The sequence below is a fragment of the Xyrauchen texanus genome, chromosome 35 (genome assembly GCF_025860055.1).
Source record: "Xyrauchen texanus isolate HMW12.3.18 chromosome 35, RBS_HiC_50CHRs, whole genome shotgun sequence".
Classification (NCBI taxonomy): Eukaryota; Metazoa; Chordata; class Actinopteri; order Cypriniformes; family Catostomidae; genus Xyrauchen; species Xyrauchen texanus.
Genome location: NC_068310.1, coordinates 20,878,892 through 20,891,237, shown reverse-complemented (window position 1 = coordinate 20,891,237; position 12,346 = coordinate 20,878,892). Strand labels below are relative to the sequence as shown.

Below are 12,346 nucleotides of genomic sequence, written 5' to 3'. Positions count from 1 at the left end.
ATAATAAATCTCCAACTGATTGACAAATTAACTTGTGAAATGGATTTCTGTGAACTGTATGCCAATGACTGACTTATGATCAATAATATGGTAGTAAACAATACATTGTATTCTAAAACCACTTTTTGAATGGTTTTATCAATGATGAATTCTTCTGCCACAAGAATGTAATGCATTTTAATTATCTGATTATTTTTTTATTTTATTTATTGTGGCGTGGGGGCGTGGTCGTGTGACGGTCTGCGTTCCTTTTATGTCTCTGCATCACTATATCAAGACACAGGTGTTATTGTTGATTATAAACCATGTGACAAGCCTTACCGCTCTCTCTCTCTCCCGCAGACCGACACACGACCACGCCCCCACGCCACATTTATACATATATATAATTTTTTAATATTTAAAGATAACTATGTATAATAATTTCTTCATTATATATTGAATTATTGTTATATGAGGGTCTTTCTCAGCAAATATTTGTATTGGGACACCATGTAATTCATTTGATTACAAATTTTAATCGATTGACAGCCCTAGTTAAATGTTGATTCTGTGAATATATGTTTTGCTTTTCTTTGTCAATGTTGTTGGAAAAGGATTAATGGAAAGGAGGAGGTGAGAACCGGCTTGACGATATAAATAATAGTTTAATGAAGAACTAAACAATAAGACAAACACACACAAGTGTATGAGAGGAAAAAAAGAGTGAGAGAGAAATCTCTCTCTCTCTCTCTCTCTCTCTCTCTCTCTCTCTCTCTTGCACTGCAGCTTCCGGTCAGCCTTTATCCATCTTTGAGGCTTGATTAGCCTGATTAGGGGCCGGGTGTTTGTAATAACGACCCGGACCCGCCCTCCGCCCTGTAAAAGTTTGACTGAGAAAAAAGTACATACAGTATGTGTAAACAGCATTTTACACTTTACTTTTTTATTTATTATAAAACAAGGTTGCATTAAAATAGCATACGGTTCAGTGATTTTAATAAAAATATTAATGAGAACGAAACTTAATTATAAGATTTACAATAAATTTTCAAGTTACTGGTTCTCAAGCCTAGTGCTTGCCATTGCTTTTGATGTTGTCATTGCTCTAGATGTTGTTCTCCAGTTTCTCTCAAATTTGCACTTCCCTTGAACAACTTGTCAAAACATGTCTTGACAACTGTCACACAACTTTTAGTGTCTAGGGCTGTTAAACATCTTTACTCAGGAGTAAAACATATTTATGCTTCATTTAGCCAAGCAGAACAATTGACTTAGTTGTTTGATATATCCGGCAACTTGACAAAACAAGTTTAAGTGCCGTGAGAGTGTGTTGGTGATTCAGTTTGCTAGCAGTTGCCATGCACCGAGTTTTCTTTTCCCTGGAAAATATGAAGCAGCCCTACCCTTGTTTGTCAATGTAAAGTGCTGGGATCATATTTAATTTAACAGACAAGAAATAACAAATAATATACTTGTAAAACTTGTTTGATAACATTATGCTGACACTTTACACAACAGTGCAATTGTTTTTATTAATTAAGTAATTACAGTGGAATACAGACAAAAACTATATTTTACATGTAATTATTGACACAGCATGTATTTACCTATTATTATTAATGCTGTATTAATTCATATTTTTCATGAGTGCACCATGGAGACTGTCCTGTTATTTTTATTTTTTTTCATGCAATAGTATGGGATATCTAAAAAAAACATACACACATTATTAATGTAATTTACAACCCCTGTAGAAATCTGAAATAGGAGTAAGGTTATATATGTAAAAGACACATTTTAAATATGTTTATTTGCTTTTCACAGATAAAAAGTCACATAGACTACTTGAACATAAATGCAAAAAAAAAAGAATTTAAATACTAAAAATGGCAGTTTTTATTCTATTTTTTGTTTGTTAAATTTGAGTATATAAATAAATACATACATACATATATATATATATATATATATACATATACTTTATACATCTCTATCTTTAAATAAAGTATGTATGTATGTGAATATACAAGGTTGGAAATACATGTAACAGGATTACTTATTTAAAATAAAAAATATAAGTAACTGTATTCCACTACAGTTTCAATTTTAATAATTGGCAATTAGAATACAGTTACATTCAAAAAGTATTTTGATTACTGAAGAGATTACTTTGCATTTTATTATCATTTGTTTAATTTAATATTTAGTCCTTTCAGATGGAAAACATTTATACATATAAATGATGCGATCAAAAGTGCATTTGAACAGCAGTGAAACACTTTCTTATGATGTGTTACATTCATACGAGCAGACAGAGAAGTAAGTTTGAAGTAAGTTTGGAGCAGAAGAAATGGAAATAAACCTTGTGTAAATTGTCAGCTTTACGCTAAGCTAAAATGCTATTTCTAGCCAATTTACATACACATGTTACCAGACACGATGATCAAATTTTTTATCAAGAAAATTCACGTTGGATCATAATTAATTTTTTTTCTAGGAAGATCTTTGATAGTAGGGCAAAAATCTTATTCTTGGTAATTTTTGTATTGTTTTCCTATAAAAATATCTAAAAATCCTTAAAACTAGATTGATTAGATTGATCTTGTTTTAGAAACAACGCTGCATAAGATATTTAGTTTTTTCAGAGTATGTATTTTTAACATGTGTATTTTGTCTTACTGTACTCTGAGATTATAGTCAAAACAAGTGAAAAAACCGGTGCTGAAGAAGTAATCCAAAGTATTTAGAATACATTACTGCCCTTGAGTGATCAAACGAAATACATTACAAATGACATTTTAAAGCATGTATTCTGTAATCTACAATGGAATACATTTCAAAAGTAACCCTCCCAACCCTGTGTGTGTGTGTGTGTGTGTGTGTGTGTGTGTGTGTGTGTGTGTGTGTGTGTGTGTGTGTGTGTGTGTGTGTAAATGGAGAAACTACCTGCAAACAAGGCTATCCAGTAACAATGTAGTTTGCCAATACGTCAAAACCATCTCTAAATTACCATGTTACTACACGCCTTCGGCATTCTGGGTGTAAGCCGTTGCACTTGGTGTTACATTCAGCACCTCTTTACAATCCTGTGAGATAGGCACGTGGAAACTTCAGAGCACACATCAACACAGTGAGATTACTGCTCAAGTTTGAGTATGGAGCTGTTTGCAGTGCTGTTATATGCGGGTTTGGTGGATGTTGCATTGGCTGGAATAGATGGAGCAAAGTGGACATACTCAGGCAAGTGCTTCTATTTTGAAAATGTAGAGAACTAATAATAAAAAAGAAAAGAAAAAGCAATCACAAATATATATATACACACAATCAATCTTATGGTTCCCGCTGCGCTAGCAAATAGCCTATATAGGCTACGTTTATAAGGTAATAAACAGTTAATTGTATATTACTAAACAATGAATACTGCCAAACTTTACAACTAGTTTTACATTACAAACACTTATGATTTATATTAAATAGTTAAATTTGTTTAATAAATTTTACAGTGTCAGTTGTAAGCAATAGCTTGATAAATAAATAATAGTCTACATATCCTAAATAGGCCAATTACAAAATCCTACTACTACTACTAATAATGCACAACAGCATATAGGCTTCAGCTCAGGGTTCTATCAATATTTGTACATGTTCTCTTTCTTATATTGTGAGTTAAGCCAGTTTGCTCGACTCATATAAAATGCCTTGATATGATCATATTTTGATTGCTGTTTATGTGAGAAATATGATGCATGCTCTGCTGAAATGTCTCTTGGTTTCATACAGAGGGAGAACTGGATCAGAAGCACTGGGCAGAAAAGTTTCAAGAGTGCGGTGGGAACCAACAGTCTCCCATTGACATTCAGAGACGCAAAGTGCGTTACAATCCGCGAATGCAACTGCTCGAGTTGACAGGTTATGATGAGATGCAAGGGAACTTTCTCATGATAAACAATGGACATTCAGGTATTCATAGTTCTTATGTCGTAAAATTATTGTATTAACGGGAGATACACACCCTACATCTCTGCAAAAGTTATTTAGGCAGGGGTGGAAAGAACACTGAAAAATCATTCACTAAATGATTTCACTCAAGTAGAAGTACATTTACTTCCCAAAAAAATTTTAATGTGAGTAGAGTAAAAAAGTTGAGTAGTGAGTATTGAGTGCAAAACCTATGCCCCATTATAATTAACACTGTATACCAATATCTATGATTGACACTACATGAATCTGATTCCAAAAATAAAAGTGAGACATGATAACAGAAATGAAAAGATTATTAGAAATTATAGAAAAGTTATTTTCATTATACTGATCACCATTTTAAATCGTAATGTATGAAGCAATTACATTAAAATCAGTTTCTCTAACGGTCTAAATTACCCTTAATGCTAACAGCATTATTGTTGTGCATAAAACATGTTCAAACAATGCAAGGAATGCAAAAAATACTAAATAAGCAGGATCGTTGGCACGTCATGTCCTGCACAATAGAGGAGGTAGAGCAGGCATGGGAAAAGTTGTTTGGTACAGGGGCTACATCACGCTTAAAAAGGAATAATTCACCCAAAAATTCCCTCATCATTTCCTCACCTTCATGCCATCCTGATGTGTATGACTTTCTTTCTTCTGCAGAACACAAATTAAGATTTTTAGAAGAATATTTCTTTTGGTCCATACAATGAAAGTGAATCGGTGCTAAAATACTGAAGCTCCACAAATCACATAAATCAGCATAAAAGTAGTCTAATCCATGTGACTCCAGTTATTTAATCCGCGTCTTCAGAAGCGATATGATAGATGTGTTGAGAAACAGATCAATATTTAATTCCTTTTTTTACTATTAATTCTCCTCCCTGCTCAGTCAGTCTCCACTTTAACTTTCACTTTCCTCTTGTGTTTTTGGTGATTCACATTCTTCATGCATATCGCCATCTACTGGGCAGAGAGAAGAACTTCTAGCAAAAATGGACTTAAATATTGATCTGTTTCTCACCCACACCTGTCATATCAATTCTGAAGTCATGGATTAAACCACTGGAGTTGTTTGTATTACTTTTAAGCTGCTTTTATGTGCTTTTTGGAGCATCACAATTTTGGCACCCCTTCACTTACATTGAATGGACCCACAGAGCTTAAATATTCTTCTAAAAATCTTAATTTGTGTCCTGAAGAAAGAAAGTCATAGACAGATGGCATGAGGGTGAGTAAATGATGAGAGAATTTTCATTTTTGTGTGAAATATTTCTTTAACTAGCACATGATGGGCCACATTGTCCTCCTTTTGAGGTACATTGTTCAACATTGATTTAGTTCTTGTATCTTTTAAGCCAAGAAATATTTGTGTTCTTATTCTAATGCATGATGCACTATGTTTTTAAGATTGCGACTGGTGGAATGTTTTGCTGAAGTATTGCTCTGCAAATGTTGATACTTTTCTATCTTTATATAGGCTAATCATAATTATAAATAATTGTATCACCCTTACTTTCCTGTAATTTATTATACCAATGAACATACTCTCTAAATCAGGAGTCAGTATTATACATTTTTTTACAATATATTAAAAAATATTATTATAAAAAATGTCACTGTTTTATTCTATAACATTAATATTTTTAAAGCTACTCAAGTAATTCAGTCAAAAGTAGTGAGTGGTTTTCATGTTTCCTTGTTATTATTGTTTGATTAGTAGCCTTTATATGACATATAGCCTACTAGACAGTGCTCAATTTGGTTTCATGTATACTTCAAGTCCTACATTTTGATGCAAATATGCTTTTTGTCCTACTGTTTAAATTCACTTTAGACATAAATTACTGCGTTTACATTAAATCCTCATCAAGACGGTGGTGGAATTCTAAAGTGTATTTGATAATTTAGGTGTGAACCCGCATTAGCGCTAAATCGTTGTATTAAGATACCTGTCAATCAAACAGCGCGCAGCTACAAGCGTCAGGAAATGAAAAGTCAATCTTTTATATTTCATCTAGATCAACCAACCAGTGGTGCTCTTGCTATCACGATTGATATAATGAACACCCCTGTTCTAGATGTAGAACATAGGCTAAATATAGAAAACTACACAAAAGTTTGATCGAGGACGTCTCTCTTTTTTCTAGATCTAGATAATTTTATTGCCCAGCCATATTGATAACATTGTATTAATCTCTCACAGCAGCCTAATAATCTCAGTGACAGATAGTTCAATTACAGGCTACATTATAGACACACAGAATCTAGTAAGCAGAAATATGAAATTTACCTTGAGATGTTTCTTCAAATTAGAGGCTGATATCTGGCTTGAGCAAGCTAAACTCACATGACACGATCATGCAATTGGCATTTTCACTGCGAAAAGCCCTTTCAGGTGCTGCTGGGATTTTCAGGTGTTGAACTGTGCTTGTGGTATTCTCCACAGTTGGCACCAGATCTGCAACTGCCATTCAAGTTTTTATGTGTGATTTGATTTGATGGGAGTCACGAGACACTCCCTGGCCAATCATGTTGATAGATAAAATCAAGACAGGGAGGAAGCGAACACAAGCGCCATCTGCCAATAAATTGGTGGGATTCTAAAGGGCTTCAGAGATTGTCACTCCTGGGCGGAGCTTCCCATAACATCAGCAGTTATCGCAGTGTGTCATTACTTTTTTTCAAAGAACTTGGGTTATAGTTGTAACCATATCGATTTATATTTTTGTTTTAATAGAGTATCCTTGTAGTGTCTGTTTTTTATAATGCATGGCTTCCTCCCACTATTTTGTTCAATCTATGTGATCTTTATGGGTTAAATTAGTTTCCCTTCCATAAATATGATCCACAATCTTGTTTTTGACAGTGGAAATTCATTTGCCTCAGACTATGATGATTACCAAAGGTTTTCCAAATCACTATACTGCTGTCCAAATGCATCTGCACTGGGGAGGCTGGGACCTGGAGGCCAGTGGATCAGAGCACACAGTGGATGGCATCCGCTACATGGCTGAAGTAGATTACTAATTACATAATTCATTGTGACCCCACCACAAATATAAATCATCTGATTAATGCATAATAAACACAGAGAGACATCCTAGTTTTAAATGCCTAAATGTATTTTTTAAAGCATTATATTCTTCAGTGGCTGTATGGCTGATGGCTTATCCATTCAAGTGCTGCTGGACACTTGCCTGAAATCTTAATATGTCACATTCTGTTTTAGACAGAAATGCGCTTCTAACTGTATTATAAATAGAATTCCAGCATTTGAGGTTACAGAAAGATGAGTTGCACTCAAGAGTGTTGAGTAAGCTTCAAATAAACAATGCAGAGGATGTTAGATCTAAAATATGTTTTAAACCTTACATTTCAAAATTTGCATTGCAATGTATTTAACACTTTCCTGTTTGAATTCTGTGTCATAGCTCCATATCGTTCACTACAACTCTGAGAAGTACAGCAGCTTTATAGAGGCCAAAGATAAACCAGATGGCCTAGCAGTTTTAGCCCTTTTTTATGAGGTAAGATGGAATATTTATGAATTTACTGTAAACATCATGTTAAAGTCTGTAGTTACATTTCTGGTCCGGTTTGAAAGAGGAATAACATTTCGATTTTGTGATTCTTTGGAAAAGAATAAATAAAAAATCTTTTAGATTGCCACAAAATTAAAATTCTGTCATCATTCACTCACCCTCATGCTGTTTTTCTTTTTTGTTTCTTTGGAAACTGAGGCTTCCAGTAAAGACAGAATCATTGATTGTAATTGGTTCTATTGCTATTGACATGCCGCTTGTGTAAAGTGTAGACTGGGTGTAACATCTTTTGTGTTCCAAAGAAGAAAAAAAGTATAGGTTTGGTAAAACATGAGGATGATAGATTTAAAACATATATATTTTCAAGCTTTTTTGGGGCAATGCTGCCATCTTATGGATTAAGGGAAATTAATATTGGAAGATAAATAACTATTGAAATATAGGTAAGAAATAACATATAATACAAAACATAAATTATCCATCAATGCTGGGGCTTTTGTAGTTTTTTATTTACTTTAAGCTCTTTAGGAGCTGGGCAAAGCACCAAATGACCCCACATTGCCTGAAGCACATAGAATGATAGTTAGACATCTGCATTCTCTGACCTAAATAGGTTATTATCTGACATTCTGTTCCTACAAGATGCGCAGGTCATAAGCTGCCATTGCCATTGTACTGGGAGAGGTCATTGCTTTGGCAACACACCCACAGGCATTCTGCTCTGCTTCAATATGTAGTTCAGAAGCAAATCTCTGGCTCTGCAATTGCTTGGGTAATAGCTGGGCTTTTAATAGTGATCAAAAATGTGTTCATGAAAACGCTGTGTGAGGTTTTATTTCCAACAATATATTCACGTCAATGGCTCAATTGACTTTACATCGTTGTGGTTTAATAGCTACTAATAACATGGGAGTTTATGAACTAAATCAAGTAAATACATCTACCATTTTCAACTCAATAGAATTGTACAGAAAAAATACTGAAAATAATATGTTTAGATATTGCCTGTAGTAATGTATGGATTTGTATGGATCCTTTCTTTAGGATGGGCATTTTGAGAACACATACTACAGTGATTTCATTGCAAACCTGGCAAAGGTCAAGTATGCAGGTAATGCAAAACATCTGGGATGAACTTTTCAAATAAATTATATCAGAATTATTGGGCTGAGCAGCACCTGAGAGAAACACGAGGAGAGAGAAAAACAACAGCACATGGGTCGACCTGAGAGATGGGTAGAGGGAACTGTCACAATCCTGCCAAAACTCAATAAAACAAGACCAAAGAGGCAGGATCATGACCATAAGATGTAAACATTATACTGTAGATGTTAATATGACTTGTGTGATAAAATCAGTTCAATTGGATTTTTGTGTGATAAAATGGCATATAGGATTTACGTCGTCATGTTAAAAAATAGTTGTAACATTGGTGTGGCAGGGCGGAGGGCGGGGCCAGGGCCGGGTCGTGATTCACACCCTGCACACCCGGCCCCTAATCAGGCTAATTAGCCCTCGAGAGGGATAAAGGTCGACTGAAGGCAGCAGTGTGACCGAGAGAGATTTACGGACTGCTGCCTGACACCTGTGTGTGTGTGTGTGTGTGTGTGTGTGTGTGTGTGTGTGTGTGTGTGTGTTCGTCTTTTTGATTAAGTTTTATAGGAAACTATTATTTATATCATTAAGCCGGTTCTTGCCTCCTCCTTTCCATGAATCCCTTTACAATTAGATATAACTTTTCACAGATATGTTTAGTAAATGATTTTAGCACACTAAAATCATGTTAAAGTGTATAATGTTTACATCTTGTGGCTATACTTTCAAAACAATGTGTATTTTACTGTTTATAGACTGACCCCCTTTCCCTTCCATTGTAAAGTGCCTAAATGTAACTGCTATTTATGCTTCTTTTTTTTTTTGTGGTCATCAACATTATGCTTCAAATGCAGATGATTGAGCTAAACTTGTATTGAACTCAGAATATTCCTTTAAATTTGGAGCAGATTCTTTGCTAACAAGAATAAATATGGTTTGTGCCAACCACAATGTTGGTTCGCCACTTGATGGCCAATGTAAAATCTGGGTCCTGAAGTAAAACCATTTGAGAGACACTGTTTTATACTATAAGTCTCATGGCTGTGTCTTGTCTATGTTTTCCATATTTTTCTCTGTTACTGTTCACAGGCCAGTCTATGAATATCTCTAACTTGAATGTACGCTCCATGCTACCAGAGAACCTCAACCACTTTTTCAGATATCAAGGCTCGCTCACCACACCGCCATGCCACGAGAGCATTCTGTGGACAGTGTTTGATACCCCCATTACCCTTTCTCACAATCAGGTGTGCCCCTTTTGCCACCTCAGGAAGTTCACAAGAAAATGTTTTCAATCTTTTTTGCTGTTCCTTTAACTTTTAATGCGATGACCTTCAGATCAGGAAATTGGAGAGCACATTAATGGACCATGAAAATAAGACCCTGTGGAATGACTACCGGATGGCCCAGCCTCTGAATGACAGAGTGGTGGAGTCTTCTTTCCTCCCACGTCTGGGCAAAGGAGGTTAGGCCTGTTCTTTTCATTTCCAGCAGTGACAAAAAGCACTAATTGACAGGTCTGCAGTACCTGAGAATTTTCTCCTTCTCTTTTCTATGGTTTGCAGGAATATGCCGCCAAGAGGAGATCGAGTCTAAGCTTAAAAAGATTGAGAGCCTTATTATGTCGCTGGACAAAAAAGTGCTTTCAGGTATAATTTCCATTAGAAATGCCCTCTGAGTTTCCTTAAAGGTGAAGTGTGTAATTTCTGAGGCTCAAGCGTTAGCAAACAGAATTGCAATTGTAGTTTTGTTGAACACTCTTCACGTCAGCCATTAGTTGGAAAAACTGATTGTCTTGACCCAAACTTACAGCATTGCAGGCACGTGCAGTGGGGAAGGCTATAGGCCTCATGTTGATCTGAAGAGCAATGCTGATAGTGCCTTGAAAGGTTTACACTTTTCAAGGAAATCAACATTCAAACTACTTATAGTGTTCTATGCATATTAAGATGGAATTGGAGAAGTATTGATTAAATGATTACACATATCACCTTTAAGTAACACATTCTCAATATACATTCTTAAACTCTAAAAAATATATAAAAAACAAACTTTGACATGTATTTGCTGTATTCTTTTCAAGGACCATCATCTACAAGTATGGGTGAGTATTTTAGAAAAGTATAATTTTAGAATAAGTAGAAGACATTCATCAAATATAGTTCAATTGTTGGAAAAACAAGTGTAAATATGTAGGATTTAAATTTTGCATGGATTCTTTTTCTTCCCGAGGTCCACAATCTCTGTCGCCACTGGTCCTGTACTTCTCTGAAAAGAATCTGGAGAGTTATGCCTTGGTGAACTTAACTCATCCAATGAACCTGCAGTCCTTCACAGCCTGCATGAACGTCCATACACCGCCAATGCATGACCTCACCGTGCTGTCCTACTCCACCTCACACAATGACAAAGAGCTCATGATCACTTTGGGCTTACAAGTGGGTCTCTGGGTCGGCGATGAGTTTGTGAATTTGCCTTTTGACCGTCAATCCCAAGACTGGACAAATTACTGCTTTACCTGGTCCTCTCATACTGGAGGGGCTGAGCTGTGGGTGAATGGACTGGTCGGCGAAGAACGGAATATTCGTGCAGGGTATACCATTGCATCTGGAGGAACCCTTATTCTAGGGATGGACCAGGATGGCTTTTTAGGAATCTCAGCTACAGATGCATTTGTGGGCCAAATGACAGATGTGAATGTGTGGGATTACGTGTTGACTGTGGAGGAGATTGAGGAGCAAATGTCGTGCGGTAATGGAAAAGCAAAAGGAAATGTCTTGAGCTGGGGCATCACACAGCTTAGGCTGTATGGAGGAGTTCAGCTTCAGGCTGAACAGGTTTGCCACTGAGAGAGAGCACCACTGCCTGCAGTCATTTTTAAACAAATGTCAATATCAGCAATATTAGCTTTGCAAACTTGTAATGTATACTGTCCCGGGGGATTAAATGCTATTTTTTTTAATTCACTCTGTATTTTAGATTATTAAAAAATTGTGTCTTGCATTAAGTTCACATCATATATGATGATAAAAATGATGCAATGACCGTGTTTTTTAATAACATAAGGAATATAAGGACAATTTATTAATTTTCATATATATATATATATATATATATATATATATATATATATATATATGGTTGACAAGAGATATTTTTTTGGGTGGTGGCAGGTGTTGCAAAAAGTTTATTTTGGATCTTGAATATAAGCATTTCAATGTATTTTACCTGGTTTAATAATGTGAGTCATATCTGAAACATTTCAATAAACTTCAATTATATTTTATCCTTAATATTGTGTTTTATTAAAACAATACATAAAACATTTGGTATTTACATATTTATTATTTGTAATTATCTGTATTTATGTACATAAAAAATACATAATGTCATGAAAACAATATATTCTTAAACAAATGCTTCAACTTTAGTTAATTTGTTGTTACCAGTCAGCTCAGAGAAATGTGCTCTTAATTACTTGTCCACTGCTTTCCACTCCATTCTCTTTGATCTCAGAGTCATCGGCCTCCACTACAATCTCCACCTAGTTTCTCTGAGCAAAAAGCTTGCTGATGTCCAGAAAGGTCTTAATTTTAGTTTCTGGTATGACCACCCAGATATAGATAAGTGTGGCAAGACAGATGCAAGTGACAATTACGAAGCTGTGTGCACCTAGGACTCTGCAGACAGACACACAAACGAAAACCATGAGGGCACTTTTTTGTTTCTTATTTACTCCTTCTAGTCCACTTTGA

General features: G+C 35.3%; 1 protein-coding gene across 1 annotated transcript; it reads left to right on the top strand.

Moving 5' to 3' along the window:
- The first annotated feature begins 3,032 nt into the window (after nucleotides 1-3,032).
- LOC127628840 (carbonic anhydrase 6-like) lies at nucleotides 3,033-11,833 on the top strand. The gene is made up of 10 exons (XM_052105775.1): nucleotides 3,033-3,222; nucleotides 3,763-3,942; nucleotides 6,821-6,969; nucleotides 7,386-7,481; nucleotides 8,541-8,607; nucleotides 9,681-9,838; nucleotides 9,930-10,056; nucleotides 10,157-10,240; nucleotides 10,675-10,695; nucleotides 10,824-11,833. Exons 1-10 carry the CDS (start codon nucleotides 3,138-3,140, stop codon nucleotides 11,438-11,440), a joined length of 1,584 nt encoding a protein of 527 aa, XP_051961735.1. The 5' UTR covers nucleotides 3,033-3,137; the 3' UTR covers nucleotides 11,441-11,833.
- Nucleotides 11,834-12,346: the final 513 nt, after the last annotated feature.